General features: G+C 41.4%; 1 protein-coding gene across 4 annotated transcripts in view; it reads left to right on the forward strand.

The window, feature by feature from the left end:
* LOC125013407 (cytoplasmic dynein 2 heavy chain 1) overlaps positions 1-22,668 on the forward strand; it is a 117,798-nt gene that overhangs the window by 15,536 nt on the left and 79,594 nt on the right. For 3 of the 4 annotated variants that reach the window (XM_047594055.1, XM_047594058.1, XM_047594057.1), the window contains exons 27-50: positions 2,208-2,378; positions 2,726-2,884; positions 4,710-4,778; positions 4,962-5,116; positions 5,457-5,589; positions 5,684-5,801; positions 5,896-6,008; positions 7,942-8,055; positions 8,241-8,391; positions 11,861-12,066; positions 12,884-13,066; positions 13,565-13,747; positions 14,080-14,303; positions 14,592-14,707; positions 16,750-16,949; positions 17,071-17,202; positions 17,315-17,447; positions 17,753-17,960; positions 18,050-18,179; positions 18,580-18,735; positions 18,892-19,151; positions 20,075-20,321; positions 20,491-20,642; positions 20,775-20,919. In XM_047594055.1, the coding sequence (XP_047450011.1) occupies positions 2,208-2,378; positions 2,726-2,884; positions 4,710-4,778; positions 4,962-5,116; positions 5,457-5,589; positions 5,684-5,801; positions 5,896-6,008; positions 7,942-8,055; positions 8,241-8,391; positions 11,861-12,066; positions 12,884-13,066; positions 13,565-13,747; positions 14,080-14,303; positions 14,592-14,707; positions 16,750-16,949; positions 17,071-17,202; positions 17,315-17,447; positions 17,753-17,960; positions 18,050-18,179; positions 18,580-18,735; positions 18,892-19,151; positions 20,075-20,321; positions 20,491-20,642; positions 20,775-20,919 (3,858 nt within the window). The remainder of the gene's footprint in view (positions 1-2,207; positions 2,379-2,725; positions 2,885-4,709; positions 4,779-4,961; positions 5,117-5,456; positions 5,590-5,683; positions 5,802-5,895; positions 6,009-7,941; positions 8,056-8,240; positions 8,392-11,860; positions 12,067-12,883; positions 13,067-13,564; positions 13,748-14,079; positions 14,304-14,591; positions 14,708-16,749; positions 16,950-17,070; positions 17,203-17,314; positions 17,448-17,752; positions 17,961-18,049; positions 18,180-18,579; positions 18,736-18,891; positions 19,152-20,074; positions 20,322-20,490; positions 20,643-20,774; positions 20,920-22,668) is intronic. The other variant, XM_047594056.1, reaches the window with a different exon arrangement.

Genomic DNA, 22,668 nt, shown 5'->3' on the forward strand with positions numbered 1-22,668 from the left:
AATAGTGTTGGTAACAACCCAAGTAATCCATACATAGAAAGAAACCAAAACAAATAAGTTCAGAAATTCAGAAAGTTATGAATAATAATGTAAAATGACAGAGGAAAAAAGTATTGAATACACTGATATTTAATACTTGGTACAAAAGCCTTTGTTGGTAATGAAGCTTCAAGACGCCTCCTGTTTGGAGAAACTAGTCGCATGCATTGCTCAGGAGTGATTTTGGCCCATTCTTCCACACAAACAGTCTTTAAATCTTGAAGGTTCTGTGGGCCTCTTCTATGAACTCTGATTTTTAGTTCTTTCCATAGATTTTCAATTGGATCCAAGTCAGGTTATTAGCTGGGCCGTTCTAGCAGCTTTATTTTCTTTCTCTGAAGCCAGTTGAGAGTTTCCTTGGCTCTGTGTTTGGGATCATTGTCTTTCTGAAATGTCCACCCTCGTTTCATCTTCATCATTCTGGTAGATGGCAGCAGATTTTTCTCAAGAATGTCTCGGTACATTTTTCCATTCATCCTCCCTTCAATTATATGAGGTTTGCCAGTACCATGTGCTGAAAAACAGCCCCACACCATGATGTTCCTCCAGACTTCACTGTTGGTATGGTGTTTTTGGGGTGATGTGCAGTAAGTCCTGGTATTCCTGTTATGGCATCCAAAGAGTTCAGTTTTGCTCTCATCTGACAAGACTATGTTCTCCCAGTATTTTACAGGCTTATCCAAATGTTGTGCAGCAAACTTTAAACAAGCTTCAACATGCTTTTCCTTCAGAAATGGAGTCTTGCGTGGTGAGCGTGCATACAGGCCATGGCCGTTGAGTGCATTGCTTATTGTTTTCTTTCAAACAATTGTACCTGCTAATTCCAGGTCTTTCTGAACTCTTCTGACAATTCTTTTCACTCCTCTGTCAGATATCTTGTGAGGAGCACCTGGTCATGGCCAGTTTATGGTTGAATGATGTTCTTTCCACTTCTGGATTATGGCTCCAACAGTGCTCACTGGAACATTGAGAAGTTTAGAAATCCTTCTGTAACCAATGCCATCGGAATGATTTGCAACAATAAGGTTGTGAAGGTCTTGAGAGAGTTCTTTGCTTTTACGCATCATGACATGTTCCTTGTGTGACACATTGGTGATGACACACCGTTTTATAGACCATCCGTTTGGACTGAACCAGCTGATGTTCATTTGCAATGAAAAGGGGCAGGATGGCTTTCTGATCACTGATTTCAGCTGGTGTCTTAGCTTTCCATGCCTTTTTCCACCTACCTTTCTGCGTGTCTTCAATACTTTTTCCCTCTGCTATTTTACATTATTACACATAACTTAATTTCTGAATTTATTTGTTTTGGTTTCTTTCTATGTATGGATTACTTGGGTTGTTACCACCTGGTGAAAATTTCAAAAAAGTCAATAGCACCTTTAGAAAAATGTTTACTGTGAAAAATTGTGATGTGTTCAATACTTATTGTACCTGCTGCATATACCCTCTGATGTGTATCTGTATGTTGCGCTGATGGAGACCACTGTGATCGGTTTGAAATGAATTTCCTCATACATGTTGCTCAGTGGTTGGACTAGCACACAAAATTCCCAATAAATATTCCTATAAATTTCAAATACCTCCTACATAGGCTTTGCATAGATCGAGGAGTATGCAGGAGTATAAACCAAGCTCAACAGTGTAAGTCTTGACCATCCAGTAAGCAGTTAGATGTTAGAGAGTTTGTTGCACTCCCCAAAACTGAAGTCTTGGACTATGTACTGGCAATTCAACTACTGTACATTTAGAGTTAGTCACTGCTAATTTGGGCCATTTGTGGATTCACAAAATTCAAAATGATTCTTTTTTTGTGGAGCATACATTTACTCAGCAAGTGTCATGGCATTCAGCTATTTCATCATGCTGTACATGAGTGAAGTGGAGAATTTTGTGTTAATTTGTGATAGAAAAAAAAGTCCTACAGCCACTCAAACCAAAAGGGGTTATCCTCTCTGGACCATAATATCTACACCAAATGTCATGGATCTCAATAAGGGCAGCATCAGTGTTGTAAAAACTGCATGTTGGTGGCCAGAGTACTGTTTAAATAAAAAATGATTTGCTTACACAAGCAGATATAATACACAAGATAACAAATAGATCTATAAAGGAAATCTCACTCTAGACTTCTGTGTTTTTTTTGTGTTTGTCGCCTACACATCAAGAACATGGTACCAGTGCTAAAGTATGTACGCGGGGAACACCTCTCTCAGGACCACTGGTTGGACATGTTCCGTTTGTTGGGTCTCCCAAGAGGGACAACCTTGGAGAGCCTTACCTTTGATGACCTTCTTGGTGTGGCAGATAACGTCATTGAGAAGGCGCTGGAACTCAAGGTTTGTACAAACACACTGTTTGGGAGCACACACTTCCCATGTGTGTCCTACACGGGGTGGCTGCAGCTCAGGAGCTAGAATGGTTTGTCCGTGAACAAGATGGTTAGCAGTGTGTGTGCTTGTGTGAGTGAATGGATGTGCGTGTGACTAAAGCGCTTTGAGTACCAACAGGTAGAAAGACTCTACATAAAAAGAAGACCATTTACCATAAAGAGACTGTTTAACTGGTTCTATTTTTCACATAATTTTAATTCTTATAGTTATTTCATACAATACTTGCATTTAGTGTAGTTTTTCTTCCTGTCTATGTTGATCTATTCTGGACAATCCATCAAACATTTATGTAGGATTTGAACAGTCGGGCTCAGGCGGAGGTAACGATCAGAGAAGCACTCAGGGAGCTGGATCTGTGGGGAGCAGCAGCTGCCTTCACCCTAACTGAGTATACAGACAGCGGTGGGCGCAACCTTGCCCTCATCAAGGACTGGAAGGACATAGTCAACCAGGTAAATACATATAAAGACATAACACACACTTTCTCCCTAATGTCACACTGAAGCCATTACATGTTCATTAGTGAAGTGAATTACAGTTTGTGTTGGATCACTCTGTACAAACCAGGTTGGATTCACCCAAATCAGGGTTGTGTTACAGACACACGTCATCTGTGATCTGTCTTCACCAACTGCAAAACACTCATATTTCTGTCATCTGTAGTAAAAGGCCACATGACAGACACAGCCTCCATAAAAGAAATCATCCCATCTCTATTCAACCTAATCCTGTTTAATTAATCTTATCTTGCTTCAAATAAAGTTGACTTTTGCTAGATCCTCCAAATGATAATAAATCAAGGTTATTATATTTTGGGACATATTATTATATTTTGCTACTTTAAAGTTTTTGTCAATTTTAAGATAAGTGTTGCTATAAGTATTTAATTTGAAGAACTGAAAGATGAACACAGTACTTAAAATGTAAGTGCTGATAACACAACTTATTAATGAATAGTGACTTCATTGCTTAATATTAAAGGATTTTACTTATAAATAAACATCAGTGTAAAAGTTCATACCAAACAAGTTCACACATTGCTGATCAAGCCTGTGAATTCCAAGTAAATCACTCTGTATTATGCCTGTGTTTTTAATATGGAGCCTGTATTTACATTTGGTTTTCTGTGGACTACTGGAAAAACCAGTGATCCAAGAAAGTTGATGATACTCCAAATTAAACTCTGCGTACTAGCTCTGGAAAGTCCCAGGCTGGTGTTCAGAAATGATTACAATAATACTGAGCAATTTCTTTATGATCTATTATTTAGGTATACTAAAGGTTACATACAACAATGTTACAAATACATGGCCTACACCAAGTGTTTTACTCAAAAAATAATCTGTCAAAACCTGTTTCCAACAAGGAAACACCACACTTGTGGTAATCAGTATTAAAGAATGTCTGAAAGTTACAGTTTCATATTACTCACAAAATACCCCAACTCTGGAATGTGGGCAGGTGCGTAATAAAACTAAACCACATTTCAGTTGTCTGTCTTTGGTACTAGTTAGGCAAGCTTAACCCACAGGCTGAACAACAGGCAGTCCCACTGTCACACCACATTCTGTGACTCACTGTCACACGTATGCTGACAGGATTTTGTAATAACTCTCTCCTCCAGAAAGGACAGAAAAAGGTTCCACACTGCTGTCCTATGATATATCCTATTATAGATCCTATAAAGTCCTAAATAAGCTTCTCTTCACATTAACTTATACTGTATGGACTTTCTGAGAAATTTCCGTTGTTATTCATCCCTGGGCGTTGTGAAAATACAACTTTTCCCAGAATTCTAAATTCTGGTTTTAGTACTTATGGGTGAGGGATTGAGGGGATGTAGAGGCTTTTGAACACATTTTTAATAATATTTATTTTATATGCCTCACTTTGAAATGATGTGAGTATGGGAGTATCACATTATAGTCTAATATGGAACCAAATACAAACGTAAGTGATGAGATAATTACTGAATGCTTAACTGTAACACCCAGTGTATGGTGTATTGTCTCTTATTCCTGTTTACCTTTTCTAACACTGATAAGGTTATAAGGTCGAAGACTGCAATGTTATTTTGAAAGAGTTTCCAAATGTTTTCCATGTTTAATTTCATTATTAAATATAATTTAAGGCAGTTTAATCAAAGGAACCCATAGATTACACTTGGTAGAGAGACACAGACACAAATATCTCTCCAGAAAAACGCATGCAAATGTGCTGGCACCAGTTTTAAGGATTCACAAACACTGAATTTATCACCACTCTCTGCCCGTCCAGGTGGGAGATAACCGCTGTCTGCTGCAGTCACTGAAAGACTCTCCCTACTACCGCAGCTTCCAGGACAAGGTCTGATCAAAGGCATTAATACATTAATACTCTAGCTGAACTCAGTTTCCTGTAACTTTATTTTAAATAAGATAATTGTATTGTGTATGGGTCTATAATAGGATAATATATATAAGGATTCAAGACCTAATACTTAATGATGCATCACTAGTCAACTGTTTACTTAACACTGTTTAAATACAGGTGAGTTTGTGGGAGGTTCGTCTATCGGACTTAGATGAGTACCTGCTCAGTCTGAATGCCATCCAGAGGCGCTGGGTGTATCTAGAGCCTATTTTTGGAAGAGGAGCTTTGCCCCGTGAGGAGGCCCGCTTCAAACGAGTTGATGAAGACTTCAGGTACTTCGAGTGTGTTAGAAAGAGCCAAATTAGGTGTTAGTTAAAATAAGGAATCTGATGTGTGTTAGAAGCGTGAGAAGGAGCCTCTCACACAAAAAATTAAATCTTAAAGTAGATTCAAACACCTCACACCTTGTTTCAGTCTACATCCACTGCCAAACAGATGTCCTATATTAAATATTTTTTCATGTTGCTCACCACACTTGTTTTGAAGTATAATTTTAATTATTAGTATTAATTTTAAGTTTATTTAGGTATTTAATGGTTGTTAATTAACTAGGGTGTATTAAGAATGTAAGTTGTGCACATTAACATGATATGCCTTCTACATGTGTAACAGATCTATAATGTCAGATATCCAGAGGGACAACAGAGTAGTTTCTCTGAGCTCTAGGGCTGGCATCAGAAGCTCTTTGGTCACTATACTGGATCAACTCCAACGCTGCCAAAAGTCACTCAATGAGTTCCTGGAGGTATGTGCAGTATACGTACATTTCTTTGTCCAATGTCTACAGTACCTGTACATTTTTTAACTTTTTAATCTGTCCTTCTGTTTTAATATTGTAGGAGAAACGTTCTGCCTTTCCACGATTCTACTTCATAGGGGATGACGATCTGTTAGAGATTCTTGGACAGGCAACCAACCCCAGTGTCATCCAGTCACACCTCAAGAAACTCTTTGCAGGTCAGAGACATCTTTTAGTTTTCTTTCTAGTCTTTTTTGCCACTTTTATTGTGTATCTGTTTTTTCCAATCTCTCTGGTGTATTATCTGTGCAGGCATCCACAATGTTATGTTTGACGAACAGTGCCAGCACATTGTGGCTATGTGTTCTTTGGAAGGAGAAACAGTGCCACTTAAAAACCTTGTACGCATTTCCAGCCATGTGGAGGTAAAGTTTTCTTTTGACAGAGTTTTGAGTAAATGTAAATATCTATACATGTACACCGATCAGTCAGTCAGGCGAAAACATTACACCTTCCGAATATTGTGTAAGTCTCTTGTGCTTCCCAAACAGTTGTGACTCATCAGAGAATGGGCATGGGTCTTCTGAGGGTGTCCTGTGGTGTCTGGTAACAGAATGTTGTTAGTGGGGTCTTTGAGTCCTGTGGGTTGAGGGGAGGGGCCTCTGTGGATCATCCCACAGATACTTGGTCAGTTTGGGATCTAGTGAATTTTGAGGCCTACGTCAAAACCTTCATGGTTCTCTGAGTTGTTCCTTTGTTCCCAGTATTGTGTGTGTGCCTGTGTCAGGCTGCATCCTGCTGGATGGTCATTGCTATAGAGTGGGGGTGCCTGGTCTGTTCTAGGTGGGTACTACGTGTCTAAAGCTAAGTTCAGACTACATGACTTTCAGTTTACTACATGGTTCTCTGTCAGCTGGTGGGGAGTCTTGAGGTCTGTGGGGTGTTCACGCTACATGAGTGGTCGGTGACATCAGTGTTCACACTACACACTTCTCCATCAGCAGGCGTGGCCAACAGCTGTACTTAGTCTCTAAAAAATGTTTTGGATCAAGAAGTGACAGAGGAAATGCATGAATGCAATGCATGAGCTGTTGTTTTTCATTGCAAAGACTGATGTGGAGCAGAAAGGAGCCCTTCAGGTCATAAGTGTGCTAATATATAGTGAAAAAAGAAAGAGAATGAAGAAAAAAGTATGAGTAAAGGAATGGATGAATACACACGAACAGTACGGAGCATCTGTTCCACAGAGAGTGTGCTTAATAAAGACAAAATCTTTGTTGCAATTCTGTTCTGTCTTCAGTAAACGGGACGTCCAGTGATTCAGAAATTACCACCCTGTGTTTGTGTTTCATGTGGCACATGTTTTACTCTAAATTACGTTCCGTTGTTATATATATTCCGTTGTTACTGCGTGCCAGAGAGGTTTTAATTACTTCACACATTATACAATTATATTATACTGTATATATATATTTAATTCAAACACACCTTTGCCGATGAACACATTAATGGTTGATTTAATGATTTCATCCATCTAAATGGTTGAAGACTTCAGTGACATCTCGACTTTGCGCTCTAACATCTGTCCAAAACTTTGACTTATAGCACGTCCGTCGTATTTCTTACGTTATAAGAGGCAGAAAATGACACAAATCAAACCAAAATGTCAAAAAGGTGTCCATTCTCACTGGATTATTATCAGAGGTCCTCTGTGTTAGAATTATAGTAGGGAGTTTGCTGTGTAATTTTTACTTTACAATTCACGGACGACCTCTATGATTATTACAAATTACTGGAGGTCTCCAGGTAAAATTAATCCTGTACAAATAGAGAATGGAAATATTTATTACATGAAGCACTCATTTGCTGGCTCAGACAAAATGGTTTGAGTCGCACATCTATTCCAAATATAACAATAGGATGTAGAACTTTAATGTTCCACTAAACTGCAAAGTTTCCTCAGTCCACAGGGAGCGCAAAACCTTCTTCGTTCGTCCTGGTCCTGTTGTTGTTGTTGTTGTTGCTGTTGCTGCTGCTTTTTTACGTTACTTCACAGCAACTCCCTTGTCTACTCTCGTTGACTGTAGCTCTTTTAACATCACCACGACTTGGTTGGATATGTGGCATGCTTGATCAAACGTTTTGCTGCAGAACACTGAATTGTCACAAGATGATCAATGTTATTTACTTCTCCTGGCAGTGTTTTAATGTTGTGGCTGATCGGTGTACACTGATGCCTAATTGTGTTTTCTTTCATGTATTTAAAATGGTACTTAATGAATTTGTTTTAAGAGTTTTATATGTTAATGTCTCTATTTCTGTATGTCTGAAGCTGCGTATACATTTTCTTCTTTCTAGGTGTGGTTAAATGAGCTGTCTGTTGAGATGAAGGAGACTCTGAAGCACCTACTGTATGAATGTGTGACAGCAGGAAGAAAAGGAGAGGTGGACCCCTCACGCTATCCATCACAGGTACAGACTGTCTTTAATGCAACAAATTCATTTTGAATATGCAATACTGATTTTTCTAAATATTCTTCTGTGACCTGCTGCAAGTTGCAGCTCAAGTTGAGATCCTGGACCTCCAGTAATCCTTTGCTTTGTCATGTCTTAACTCTTTTGTCTGTGTGACTTAACATTTTACATTTTACCTATAGATCTTATGTTTGGCTGAGCAAATCCAGTTCACTGAAGATGTGGAAAGATCTCTAAAAGAACAAAATCTGCAGCAGTTGGAGATCGAGCTGACTGGCAAACTGGAACACTACACTACAGTGGACACTAGCTCTGATGACCACAATAACACAGGTAGGATCTGGGTTTGATTTGAAGATTGTGTGCCGCGTGAGACACCCAGTTAGAATGTATGTTTGTGTTAATTCATATCCATTCAATTATCTAAATTTTGCATGCTAGCATGCTAGCCATAGCAATACTATAAACTGATATTATTGTATGTTGGGCTGTGTTTCAGTCAGCTTTTTTGGACTTTTCTGACCCCTAGTGGCCATACATAAATAAACTAAACCTTATACTTCATACAGTCTGGGCGATCTCTTGCCCATTTCTAACTTTTTCTTATTTTGTTCTATATTTTTTAATGTATTTGTTTTACTTTTTTGGTAGTTAATTTATTTAAGCTCTTCCCTCTCCAAACATGTGGGAGGAAAGCGTTTTGGCCATCTTGTTTGCAGTGGAAATACTTCTTCACTCTGCAGGGCACAACAGACACATGGCCACTTTGTTTACATAAGGGATCAGCTGATCACTCTGAAACCGACTGGCATGGCTTCCAGATTTGCCGATTCAACTGAAGAGATCTGGAGAAGAACACATCAAAGTTGCAGGGGAAAGCAGCTCCTACAGCTCCTCCCCCTCCCCCTCCCCCAGCTGGGCAGGTCAGATCACAACCTGGTACACCTCAGCCCCTCTTATGCGCCTCTGGTAAAGAGCCAGTCACCGACCACAAGGACAGTGAGGAGATAGTCGGGAGAAGCTTATGAGGCACTGCAGGGAAGTTTTGACGTCACAAACTTGCAGGCGCTCTGTGAGCCGAGTGGAGAGGACATCGATGGACTCACAGAGTGCTTCACGGACTACATCAACTTCTGTGTTGGCATTGTTCCAGCAGAGATGGTTTAAGCAACAAGGTGTGGGTGACTAAATGGTAAATGGTCTTTGCTTTTTTAGCGCTTTTCTACCTATTGGTACTCAAAGTGCTTTTACAGTCACTCACACAAGCACACGCACATTCACACACCAGTGCCAGTTGCACTGGGAGCAACTGGGGGTTCAGTGTCTTGCTCAAGGACACTTCGGCGTATGGCACATTCGAACCGCTAACCCTTTGATTCCTGAATGACGGTAGGAGGGCTTTCAGGGCTGGCAACAAAGAGGAGGTAAGAGATATACAGAGATACCTGAAGATGAAGATAAGACAGGCTTAGGAGGAATACAGGAAGAAGCTGGAATGGAAACTCCTGCAAAACAACAACAGAGAGGTCTGGAGAGGGACGAAGACAACCACTGGTCTCAGGCCAGCCGGCAACAGAGGAATGGAAGGCAGCATGGAATGGGCCAACAAACTCTTTAACAGATTTTATACGACAGCCCCTTCACCACAATCAGCAACTCCTCTGTCAACATCTCTGTTGTTCTGTCGGCAACAACGCCTACTCCAATCTCTCCCCTCCACCTACCCCGTCCTCTCCTACAGCCTCTCATCTTCCAGGAGAGGACATTTTCTCACCTCTACCCCCACACCTTCACCCCCATCTAACGTGATCATCAATACTGACGTTGAAAAACACGTTTTTGTTCAATGTGAGAGGGTCAGCTTGGCTTCGATATGAACAGGAATGCTGCATCCGTCAAAACCCTCCTTCAGCAGTGTCTTGTCACTGAGGTGAAGAAACATGTCCTCAGGCTCCTCCTGGCTCCTCCATGTTCATTAGCATCCTGTAGGTTCTCAGCAGCAAATTAATTCTGTGGACCAGATTAGATCCTCTGGTGGGCCGGTTTTAGCCCACTGGCCCTATGTTTGACTCCTCTTGCTTGATAACATAGAGTCTATGGCATAGAATGTGTAGTCTATGCTACATACTTGACACATACGTATAGCTAATGAGGGTTGAAATGGCATCAGACTTTTGGATACCATATAACTTTATGTGATTGGTGATAAGGCCAGTGTACATTCCATTTGCTTTCTGTTTAGATGCATACACGTCCCTAGATTTGCTCTTGGTACTAGATTATCATGTAGTATTAATGAGTAAACTCAGATCATAGTTTGAAAGATCATTTGTCACTGAAAGGTTCAGATTTAGCAAACTGAAACAGCAGAATCTTGACTTCAGTGTTTTTAGCAATGGGCCTAAAATGTACACATGTATATGTTACACACTAAATATTTAACTATCTTCTGCAGATGTCTCATCCCTTTCTTGCTTTGTTGGTTTGTCTTCTTGTGAGTGTCCTCATAAACAATTGCATTTTGGTACTTGCACTCGGTTGCCCTCGTAGACTCTCTCTGGTGCTGTTAACGATAGCACTCTGATCAGAAAACTGTTACTTGGGAAAGATAAATTAATTGGAAACAACTGTTCTTGTGTCAGTCTCTTCATAGTCACTGAGATACAAGAGGCTGCAGAGGGGGCAGTTTAATTTAATGATCTGGGGCTTAATGTATGGCCACATGGAGCATGACAGCTGAGCTTTCCCTCCAGAACTCGAATTTGCAAAAAGGACTTTTAAATTTAAATCACAGTTTGTTATTCATGCATGAGATGAAAAGCTTCTCCATAAGCAGTCACTTCATTTCACGGGACATTGCTGCTGAATTCCAAATCTCTCAGTTCATGTATAAATACATCCATGAAAGCAATGCTTGTTTTCCTTTCACAAAGCATTAACTGGGGGAACATTTCTTCTTTCTTTATTTAAACAAGTCAGCAGAATATGACTTAAAACTTTCAGACATACTGTATCTTTCAGAAGGGCACATTGATGAAGACTATTATATGTTTCCTGATCATATAGTTCATTGTATGTTCCATTTTGCGTTGAGAACTCCTCCGTTCATACTTGAAACAGCAGTCATTTCCATGATAACATCTCATTAAATGACTGACTCCCTTAAAACAACCAGGTAGCTGAACAGGCTTTAGAGTGGTGGTACTGATTAAATCAGCTAAAGTAATGGCAAGAAAGATAATCTAATTACCAAGGCTACAAAAATGGGCCATAAAACCTGAGGGGAGTGGGGTTTCAGCCCCCCTTTGGCACAGAGACGAAACATAGTGAGCAAGACAGTGAAAGCAGTCAGATGGACGACAGCATTTAGTACTCATCAAGTAATATTACAAAACTTTCGAAACTCTTTGATTTTCTGCCATATCGTTCTTCTCTAGCCAGAGAGGGTACAAACTAACCTAGCTTCTGGCAAGTTAGTGGCAATTTCTAAATTGCTTCTGGTGTATTTCACAGCATTTTGCAATGTCATTTATGACAGTTAAACCTCTAGTTGTCAATGAGGCGGGTGTCAGGCGTCGTGGCAATATTTAGAGAACCCTTTGTTTAGTAGGTAAATTATTATTTTAGAATGGATGAAAATATTAAGTTTGTTTTGAACCAACCAGAGAAGCCAGTGAGGCTTCATCAGCACTGTATGCAGTATATTATAGGAATGCCTACTTTTAATCTGATTAACCTGCATGGCTACATGTGGCTTTACAGATTCTGCCATCCTAACATTCATGCATATCTCTCTACACAGAGTCCAGTGTCCTGCAGCTGAAGCTGAAGGCCTTAATCCTGGATATCATCCATAACATCAGTGTGGTGAAGCAGCTTAACCAAGCAGGCATTTCCAGTATTGAGGCCTGGGCCTGGAAGAAGCAGCTTCGCTTCTATATGGCACCAGACAAATGCTGCCACATACACATGGTGGATGCACAGTTCAACTATACTTATGAATACCAGGTGTGTTAGACAGCTGATGTACTGTGAAGGTCATACATTCCTTTTCTGTAACTCACCAAATCAATACTCCCTCAGTTAACCCTTACTAGAGATTTTGTTCCAGTATTTAGAATATTAGACTGAAAGGTAAGTTAGGGGTAGTTCTGTCTCCTCAGATACTGTTCAGTTTACTTTGCCTTGAATGGGTGGAAAGATATATTTATATTTTTATTGCATTGGATCTACACAAACATATTACAAGCACTTGTGCATGCTCGCAGTATTTTACCTAACTACATGCTGTATATAAAATAGTGATACTGTAGAGCACAATGTAGCATTTACTATTCCTAAACCACTTCAATAATTGTATTACAAACATCTGCCTGGATTTCTGTGTGAGGATTTAAACAAGAAGACTGTGCTTCTTCAGTACATATCTTTTGTGGCTGTTATCACATGAAATGATGTCAGTAGAAAATGTAAATATTAGAGGAGAAATTGCCACCTGTTCAATGAATACATTTGAACTTCCTTTTTTACCATTTGGGGGCACTGTTTATGCTTAGATGAGGATCACTCATCTATGCTCCCTAGCAGTATTTGCCCTCTTCAGTTCTCTGCAAACACATACAGTATTCGACTCAATTTTACTCTTTTCTGTTTGCTTTTCATTCCTTAACTCCTTCATTGGTAATCTTTCTGTTTATCTTTGCCCTCTGTTGGCTTCTTTCAACCTCTGCAACCACATCTGTACTTCTGTCAGACCATCATCACTTTTCCTTTCCTGCTTTTATCTCTAACTTTTTTTCTCTGTCTCACCCCTCCCGTATACCAGGGGAATGCGGCTAAGCTGGTGCACACTCCACTGACTGATAAGTGCTACCTGACTCTGACCCAGGCCATGAAGATGGGGCTTGGGGGCAACCCCTATGGGCCAGCTGGCACAGGCAAGACTGAGTCGGTCAAAGCCTTAGGGGGTCTGTTCGGACGCCAAGTGCTGGTGTTCAACTGTGATGAGGTATGCTCGTGGGAGAGTGGGAAGGTTTTAATGTCTTAAGCGTGCCAAATCAAGGGCCAAAATGTCTTTTCTTTTTGTTTCATTCTGCCAGTAACAGTTGTTTTATGGAGGGATTGCATTTAACATGTTTATATGAGAGCATTTGACATGTGTACAGTATGTGAGTGTTGTGTTTGACATAGAGCTGTGAGTGTTGCGTTTGACATGTGTATATAAGAGCTTTTGATATGTGTACATATGAGTGTTTGGCATGTATATGAGACTGTTGCATTTGACATGTGTATGAGAGCATTTGATGTGTGTTAATGAGAATGTTGCATTTGACATGTGTATATATGTTGCGTTTGACGTGTGTATGTAAGTGGCTAATTCTGAAAAATGTCCCTAACTGTTGCTCATAATTCTGGAAAACACATATAATAAACAAATGAATTCAACATTTGTAATTTGGATTGTTAATACACATCCAAATTCTTTTGTTTTCTGTCTATTTTCCAGGGAATCGATGTGAAGTCAATGGGCCGAATATTTGTGGGGTTGGTGAAGTGTGGAGCATGGGGCTGCTTTGACGAGTTTAATCGTTTAGAGGAAGCAGTTTTATCTGCAGTTTCCATGCAGATTCAAGCCATTCAAGACTCCCTCAAACATCACAAAGCAACATGTGAACTGCTGGGAAAAGAGGTCAGAGTCAAAACAGATGCAGACAAACTAATTAAAGTTTGAATTAAAGTACTGATGCCAAACAATAATTACTCAGCTTTTCCAGAACCCACTTTCTGTCATCTTGCAGTTCTTTCTCAATTATTGTATCGTTGTGTGTAATTCAGTGGCTTCTTGTGACACAAGTCAGGTTTTTACCTTCATTCATCTGTAAAATCAGTCTAAGACTTTATTTGTTGTGGAAAGTGGTTGGGTCATTAATCAGGGAAGCAATGAAGCGAGCCAGATTCATGTTAAAATAAGACACATTTCATTAATGAAACAAAGTTCTCCTTATTGTCTTTATCCTCTAGGTGGAATTAGACCCAAACTCTGGGGTGTTTATTACATTAAACCCAGCAGGAAAAGGCTATGGAGGCAGGCAGAAACTTCCAGACAACCTCAAGCAGCTGTTCAGACCTGTGGCCATGAGCAGGCCAGACAATGAGCTCATTGCTGAAGTCATCCTCTACTCTGAAGGTTTCAAAAATGGAGAAATACTGGGACGCAAACTGGTTGCAATCTTCAACCTGGCCAGGTAGAAATGATTTTTGGATTCAGGTTTATACATTGTAAACTTCACCTCACCAGAGAATTGTATGTATGCGATCTGTGTGGTTCACTAAGTGACTTTTTTGTGCATGAAACTGAATTATAAAGACACTGTGAGTTTGAATTTATTTTAAAATGATCTGTACTGCCACACAGTCTATTACAGTCTATTGATTTTATGGAAGCATTATCTTGTACATTCCAAACCATAGTGCTACTGCCAGTTGAGAATGTCTGTGTGTGAGTGATGATGCACATTTATTTGTTTGTCCAGAGAGTTGCTGACTCCCCAGCAGCACTATGACTGGGGTTTGCGTGCTTTGAAGACAGTGCTGAAGGCCTGTGGCAGTCTTTTGCAGCAACAGAGGAGGAGTCATGACAAAGGCAAGAGTAAGACCCCCTGTGGCTATTTTTTATTTTAACATGCAATATTACTCTGAGGCATTTTTTGTTTTTCCAATTTTGGAGCGTGACAGGAAAGTTAGGAGGAAATCGGTGCATGTTTGGCCATTACGTCTTACAGTTGATTTACACTCACTTACGCAGTTACGCCAGTTCAACAGGTACAGTGAAAAGAAATGCATTGCAAATGCATTGTAAAACAACAGTTCTGCACTAAATCTTAGCTTCATGAAGAGAACGTATTGAATGAAAATGTATTTTGTAGTCCTTGTTAGATATTTTATGTTATGATAATGGAAAGCTACATTGCTGGTTTGAATGAGAATTAGAATTTGAATAGATTAAAAATAGATTACAAAAATCTACATGCTGCATGCTGTTGTCATTTAAAGTTATTTCATTTTTCAAGGAACTGAAATACAGGAAGTTGTGCCATGGTAAATGTTTTGTATATAAGCCAGTTTACCAGTGGTGATCAAAGCCAACGTCAGGCCACTGCCACATAAATACACAGAAAATTATCTTAAACATTCAATTATCATATAAAAATTTGCCACCTGGATTTAACTACACAAATAGGTTTGCGCTTCCTGTTGGATAATTACTACATAGACAGTTGTCTTTCAGCTGGCAACTAGTTATTTAACCTCAACTGATTCAATGAGTTGCTTCTCATTTCTTGAACAACCCCTGGTTGTGGAAAAGATGCAGAGTTGCAGAAAGTGCTGAAATTGTGTTAAGAACTGTCCAACGCATTATAAAAAAACCAGGAGGACAGTGGGGAATCATCGTCTTCTAGGAAGAAATGTGGTCGGAAAAAAATCCTGATTGATCATCATGATCAGCAATCACTTAAATGTTTAGTGAAATCAAACTGAAGAAAGATAAAAGTAAATTAGGGCCATATTTAACAGTTAAAGTAAGAGCATTTCCACATGTACAGTGTGAAGGGAACTCAAGGGATTGGGACTGAACAGCTGTGTAGCCTTAAGAAAACCACTAATCAGTGATGCTAACTGGAAAAAAGGCTTCAATTGCTGTAAAGATTGAACTGGAGGAAGGCCATGTGGTCTGATGAGTCCAGATTCAATGGGTGCTTCAGAGCAAGAAGAGAGGCAGATCAACCAAATATTAGCGTGTGTGACCTTTTTTTTTGGTGGCACGTGTTTTTTGGGCCAGGCATTGTATAGTTGTGTTAAGAACTATGTGTGGGGCATGCACCTTTAAATGTCTTGAACTGATTTTGTTCAAACATGATGAATGCATGATTCTTGTGATTGTCACAGCTTTCTCAACAGATCATCAATAAATATACCTAATGGCAGGACAGGACCTTAAGATTTTTTCTTACCTCAAGGTTTTCCGCTTGTCTGTTCTTTTGCCCATTCTCATGCTGCCAAACACTTCTTGTGTACCCCCTTCCTCCTCGTTCTGACCTCTAGTGAGCCCTTTTTCGGATATCTGACTGTTGTTGTAGCTCTTGTCCCACTTGCTCTCACTCACTGCCCTCTGTTTCTCTTCCCCGTCTCCCCTTTAGTCCTCTGCTTTTCATTGCTCTTCCCTCTATCTTAATTTTCCCATCAGTCTTTTTTTGATTTTCTCTCTCTCATTTCAAATCCTCTTGTTTCAACCACCCACCACCCTTAGTCTGTCTGACCTGCACATGTAGACACACACTCATCTCCAGTCTGCAGATGGGTCCCAAAGGTTTTCTCGTGTTTGTCTCTGTGTGTAGTCTGGCCAAGTGTTTGTTTCAAACGCCACATGTGTGCCTGCAGGGAAGGCTAGCATTTTTGGAGAAAGGAACAAAAGTATTCACTCTTAAATCATGACAGGCTTTGGTAATTAGCACATTTTTAACGGGGGACCTGTGTGAGAGGAAAGCAATAATGACTGGACCTGCTGAGTTTTACAGTCTTCCTTCCATATAGTCGTTTTTCCTCAGTATAAAACATTATTTTACTAATTCTACTTATTTCTTTAGTGAAATTCACTTGGAGTTTAAACTAATTCTGTTTATCTCTCTGCAGTCCAGGAGAGTAGTCTGGTAGTGCAGGCCCTGAGACTGAACACCATGTCCAAGCTGACATTTGCTGATAGCTCTCGGTTTGATGCTCTGGTGAGAGATGTCTTCTCTGGGGTTAATTTCACTGATGTGGAGGACCAGATACTAATGCACGCTCTGGAACAAGTCTTCAAAGATGCACAGCTTGAACTGATACCTAGTCAGGTATGTATCCCAAGGCACCAATCAGTTATCTAATCTAATAGCCCTGCTACATTAACACTGAGGCAACTGTGAAATATTTGTTTGAAAGATAGATTAATAGGTTAATTGTTGACTGTTGCAGCTGAAGAAGGCACTGGAACTGAATGAACAGCTCAGACAGCGTATGGGTGTAGTGATTGTAGGGCCAAGTGGAGCGGGCAAGTCCACACTGTGGAGGACGCTCAGAGCTGCTCTTGGCAAGACAGGCAAAGTGGTGAGTAAAAAGGCAAACACTCAGCTGGATTTTAATTTATGTATGTATTTTTGTATGAAAGGCAAGATTTCCTGGTCTTGAAACTCATCTTGCTGATAATGTAATTTTGTAGGTGAAACAGTACACAATGAATCCTAAGGCCATGCCCAGACAGCAGCTGTTGGGACATATAGACATGGACACCAGAGAGTGGGCTGATGGCGTCCTCACACACAGTGCCAGGAATGTGGTCAAAGAACCACAGGGTAAGAGAGAGACACTCCTTAAGTGATGCAGACAGTTAGTGGTGACCCTAGGTCCTTGGGGACCCCAGGCAAACAGGTATAGAAAGGGGTCTAATTGTTGCCATTGTACAATGATGTTTGTGATGATGCTTGGCCCCCTATCAAATTTTTTTTGTCCTTGCAAACAGCTGCCACTGATTGTCTTTCTTAGCCAGTTCCTGCACTGCACCCAGTTCTCTCTACAAAAATGGAAGAAAGTTGCCTTACAGTCGTTATACTCTGCACTATACAATTGGTTCATTATACCCACTCCTTGTGCTTTCTAGAGGTGAACTCCTGGATTGTGTGTGATGGTGACATCGACCCAGAGTGGATTGAGAGTCTGAACTCTGTGCTTGATGATAACCGTCTGTTAACCATGCCTAGCGGAGAGCGAATCCAGTTTGGACCCAATGTTAATTTCCTGTTTGAGACTCACGACCTCAGCTGCGCCTCACCGGCGACCATATCCCGCATGGGTATGATCTTTCTCAGGTCAGTCAGCCTTCGCATTTAGAGTTATAATTGTTGATTCATACCAAGATCAAGTATTCTGAGAACATTATTGCCACTTTTTTCATAAGTGATGAAGACATTGACGTGGGTGCCTTGGTGAAGTCTTGGTTGAGGGGTCAGCCTGAGGAATGTCGCAGCAACCTTGAAAACTGGCTGGGAGACTATTTCCAAAGAGCCCTGGACTGGGCTCTCAAACAGGTAACATTTAACTCATTATGTTTCTGCACACTGGCTCAAAAACAGTCCCACTGTTATCTTTCATTGCTACAAAATTTTCACATTTAAGCTAAGACAGTGTCATCACCATTTAGCATTCACTAAACAACCTGAAGCAGGTGTGTTGGCTGGCATATAGGACCTTTTGAATTACCACCACTTAAACTGTGTTTATATGCAGTGTTTATTATATTTAATTGCAAACATTATGAGAGTCATCCGTCTCAGTGGATCCAGTTTCACATTCTTCCCAAATGCCCATTTTTTCTCTTCTCTATTCTCATCTTTCCATCTAATTTATTCAAAATACTTGAAAATAATATTTTTTTTTGATTCAAATTGACAATGACTGCATTGTTGTCTTTCCCCTTTTTAACACCAGAATGACTTTGTGGTGGAAACTACTCTGGTGGGTACAGTGTTGAATTGCCTGTCGCACCTCAGCGCTGTGACGGAGAGAGGGCAGTTCATCATTGGTCTTCTTAGAGGCATGGGAGGAAATCTTAACATAAAAACACGACAAGAGTTTGCCAAGGAGGTGAGAACCCCTTTTTTTTTGACTGGGCAGAAATTGACTCAAAGTTTCATTCTTGGATTGAAAACCTTCTTTGGTGCTGAAAAAATGGAGGATGTGTCATCATTCAAGCAAGATATCAATATTTAATGTGTGCCTGTTGTCTCTGTACTTCTGTAGTTGCTGAGCTGGGCCAGGGAAAGTCCACCAGACCCCAGAAAACCACTAGATACCTACTATGACTCTGACAGTGGCCACCTAGCAGCATATAGGTTCCAATGTCCCGAGGGTCTCATACTGGAGCAGTTCTCTCACACACACATGCTACCTGTCATTGAGACTACAGGCATGCAGAGAGGTCTGCACGGTTTCTCCCCATGGCTCACTGCTCAGCACAGGCAGCCTTTCATGGTGGTTGGGCCTGAGGGCTGTGGAAAAGGGTAATTACACACAGAACATTTGCATTATCTCAACAAAAGATTTACACATACACTCAATATGGAGAAACTGTACACAAATAAATGTTAGCAAAAATCTAAATCTAAAAAATTTAATTGATGCATGACTGTGACCACTGCTGTGGTTGTGTTATATCTTTTAGAAAATTGTAAACAGTTTAAGCAGACATTGTCACACACAAACCTCATGATGTTAGTCTACTTGTCAAAACAAAAATGATGTCACCGATGAAACGTGTGCATTAAGGATGATGAGACAGAGACACACAAAATGAAACAATCAAAGCAGCTTTTATTCAAGGAATGACCTTTCCTGTGAAGGCATTGACTGTTTAGAATACACATCACATCTGTGGCTTTGTGTGCTGTGTGTTGTTGCTCAGGCTTGTGTATGTGCACACGTAGATTGGTTGCCTCCAAAGTAATTGCGTCCCTTCCCAAGGGGCCAAAGAACAAGGGTCACTCAGTTTGCCTTTAACACTCTAATAGAATATCTCCCAGTCTTCCCTTTCCCTCACTAAAAGGTCACTGTTCCAGTGAGGCAGCGGGTTTCTCAGCCGATTCTTCTGATAAAAGAACATGTAATTAATTTACGCACACTGGAACAAGCGTACACGCCTACAATACATTTACTTTCCAATTATTGTCTTTCTGCAGTCTCATAAAACGTCCCTCTGTGGCCCCTGCTTCTGTTCTGACAAACATTGTTCTTTAAATCACAAGACTCGCTTTTGTTAAACAAAGTGCTAGCAAACATTTCTTCCTCTCAACTTGCTGACCTGGCAGCACCTTAAACATTTATGAGACTGAGTTGTGGAAAAGTTCATTCATTTTGACATTATAACAAGACGCCTCACCACACTGTGTATATCTTGACTTTTGTCCATACATTGTTTTGTGTCTAGCATGCTCCTGCGTTACGCCTTCTCTCGGCTGCGTTCCACCCAAGTGGCTGTGATTCACTGCAGTGCCCAGACCTCATCTCGACATGTCTTGCAGAAGCTCAGCCAGACATGCCTGTTGCTCAGCTCTAACACTGGCCGAGTGTTCAGACCCAAGGACTGTGAGAACCTGGTCCTTTACTTAAAGGATATCAATCTACCCAAACCGGACAAATGGGGGACCAGCAACCTTACTGCCTTCCTCCAACAGGTACAGAAGATACCTATGCAACAAGACCTATAGACAGAGAAATTTATTTGTGAATGAACACAAAAAAAAGTAAACTTTTCTCTATAACTGGTTCAAAATGAATTGCATCTAAAATCATTTAAACCTGAAAAAAATGCAAACAAGAACATGTCCTTACTCTTTCCTTCAGGTGTTGACATATAAGGGATTCTATGATGAAAATCTGGAGTGGGTGAGTCTCGAGAACATTCAGGTGGTGGCCTCCATGTCAACAGGGGGAGCTGTTGGGAGCCATTCACTCAACTCCCGCTTCTCATCTATAGTACGCATCTGCACCATAGAGTAAGTATGCAACATGGCAACTTTACATGCCAGAATTCTCCTTTCCTACATCACTCCTAATCCCCCTCTGATTCAGTTGGGGATATTCCTCTTTTTGTTGTCATGTCTCTGTATCTTTGACTCTGCCTTTAGCTATCCTGACAGGGAGCAACTGCAGACTATCTACTCGTCTTACCTGCAGCCAGTTCTCCAGCATAGCCTGGGCAGCCAGGCAGCCTGGGCCAGCACAGGGAAAACACATCAGCTGGCTGGGTCTCTTGTGCAGCTCTATGAACAGGTATTGAATCTGACAGGGTATTAATTGATGAATTTATCTAGATTTGTAAAATCATTAATTCTTACCTGCCAAACCAAAAGCATGAACAAGAGAGATTTTGATTAAGGTAAGATGAATGTTACAATTTAGTGTAGATGATGAGGATGTGAGAAAAAAACGTTATCAGTTGCCATAAATCTATCATGATAGCATATCTCGTCTGGGGTCGCGGGGGCAGCAGCTTCAGATGGGAGATCCAGACGGTCCTCTCCCTGTCTACTTCTACCAGCTCCTCCGGAGGAATCCCCAGGCTCTCCCAGGCCAGACAGGAGATGTTATCCCTTCATTATGGCCTGGGGCGACCTCAAGACCTCCTGCCGGTGGGACATGCCTGGAACAACTCTAAAGGGAGGTGTCCGGGAGGCATCTCGCCATTGCTCTTTGTTCTTAACACTGGTACACTTTGGGTAGAAGCTGCTGTAACAAAAAGTAATTTCCCCCTGGAATCAATAAAGTAATTCTGCGTCTGATTCTGATTCTGAGATGCCCAAACCACCTCAATACAGAGTTCCCCTGGGGGCATGGTCGTAGGCCTTCTCCAAATCCACAAAACACATGTGGACCTGTTGGGCAAACTCCTATTTCCCCTCCAGCACTCTAGCGAGGGTAGCGAGCTGGTCCACGGTTCCACGTCCGGGATGAAAACCGCATTGTTCTTCCTTGATCTGAGGTTCAACTATCAATTGGACCCTCTTTTCCAGCACCCTGGCATAGACTTTCCCAGGGAGGCTGAGGAGTGTGATCCCCCTATAGTTGGAACACACCTACTGGTCCACTTTCTTAAAGATGGGAACCACCACCCCGGTCTGGCGCTCCAGAGGCACTGCCCCTGATATCCATGCAGTGTTGCAGAGGCATGTCAACAAAGACAACCCTACAACATCCAGAGCATTGAGATACCCAGGGCCGATCTCATCCTCTCCTGGGTCTCCGCCGCCGGGTAGTGGTTTCACCACCTCAGTGACTCCCCCCCCAGAGCTTGGATGGCCTAGCCCCAGCCCCAGTTTCTCCTAAGGAATACATGTTGGTGGAATTGAGAAGCTCCTCAGTATTACTTCCACCACCAGACAATAGCCCCAGGTGATGTCAGCAGCTCTCCACCCCCACGGAAAACGGTGTGGGCAAGTTGCTGGCTTCTGCCCCTGAGGTGCTGGACGGTTTGCCAGAACCTCTTATTCCCACTGATACTCTTCTGCCATAGCTTCACCGAACTCCTCCCACGCCCGAGTTTTTACCTCAGTGACTGCCCTGGCCACTTAGCCATTCGGTACCGGTCAGCTGCTTCCGGAAATCCACAGACCAATTATGCCCTGTAGGCTTCCTTCTTCAGCCTGACAACTCCCTTCACTTAGGTTCAGATCAGGCAGGCCGTTCCTACCAATCACACCCCTCTAGGTAACGTTGTCATTGCACACATGAGCGTTGAAGCCCCCCAGCAGGACAATGAGGTCCCCTGTTGGGGCACAGTCCAGTGCCTAAATGATAAATGGTCTAGGGCCTCCAAAAAGGGCAGGTACTCTGAACTGTTGTTCAGCGCATAAGCGCAAGCAACAGTCAGGACCCATTCCCCGACCCGAAGGCGCAGGGAAGCAACCTTTTTGTCCATCCGGGAGAAACCCAACATACAGGCAGAGAGTGTTGGGGCAAGCATGTATGTTGTCAAGCCCCTCTTGTTAGCATTCACTTACATTCGTACTTAAGCATCTTTGA

The sequence above is a fragment of the Mugil cephalus genome, chromosome 9 (assembly GCF_022458985.1).
Source record: "Mugil cephalus isolate CIBA_MC_2020 chromosome 9, CIBA_Mcephalus_1.1, whole genome shotgun sequence".
Lineage (NCBI taxonomy): Eukaryota > Metazoa > Chordata > Actinopteri > Mugiliformes > Mugilidae > Mugil > Mugil cephalus.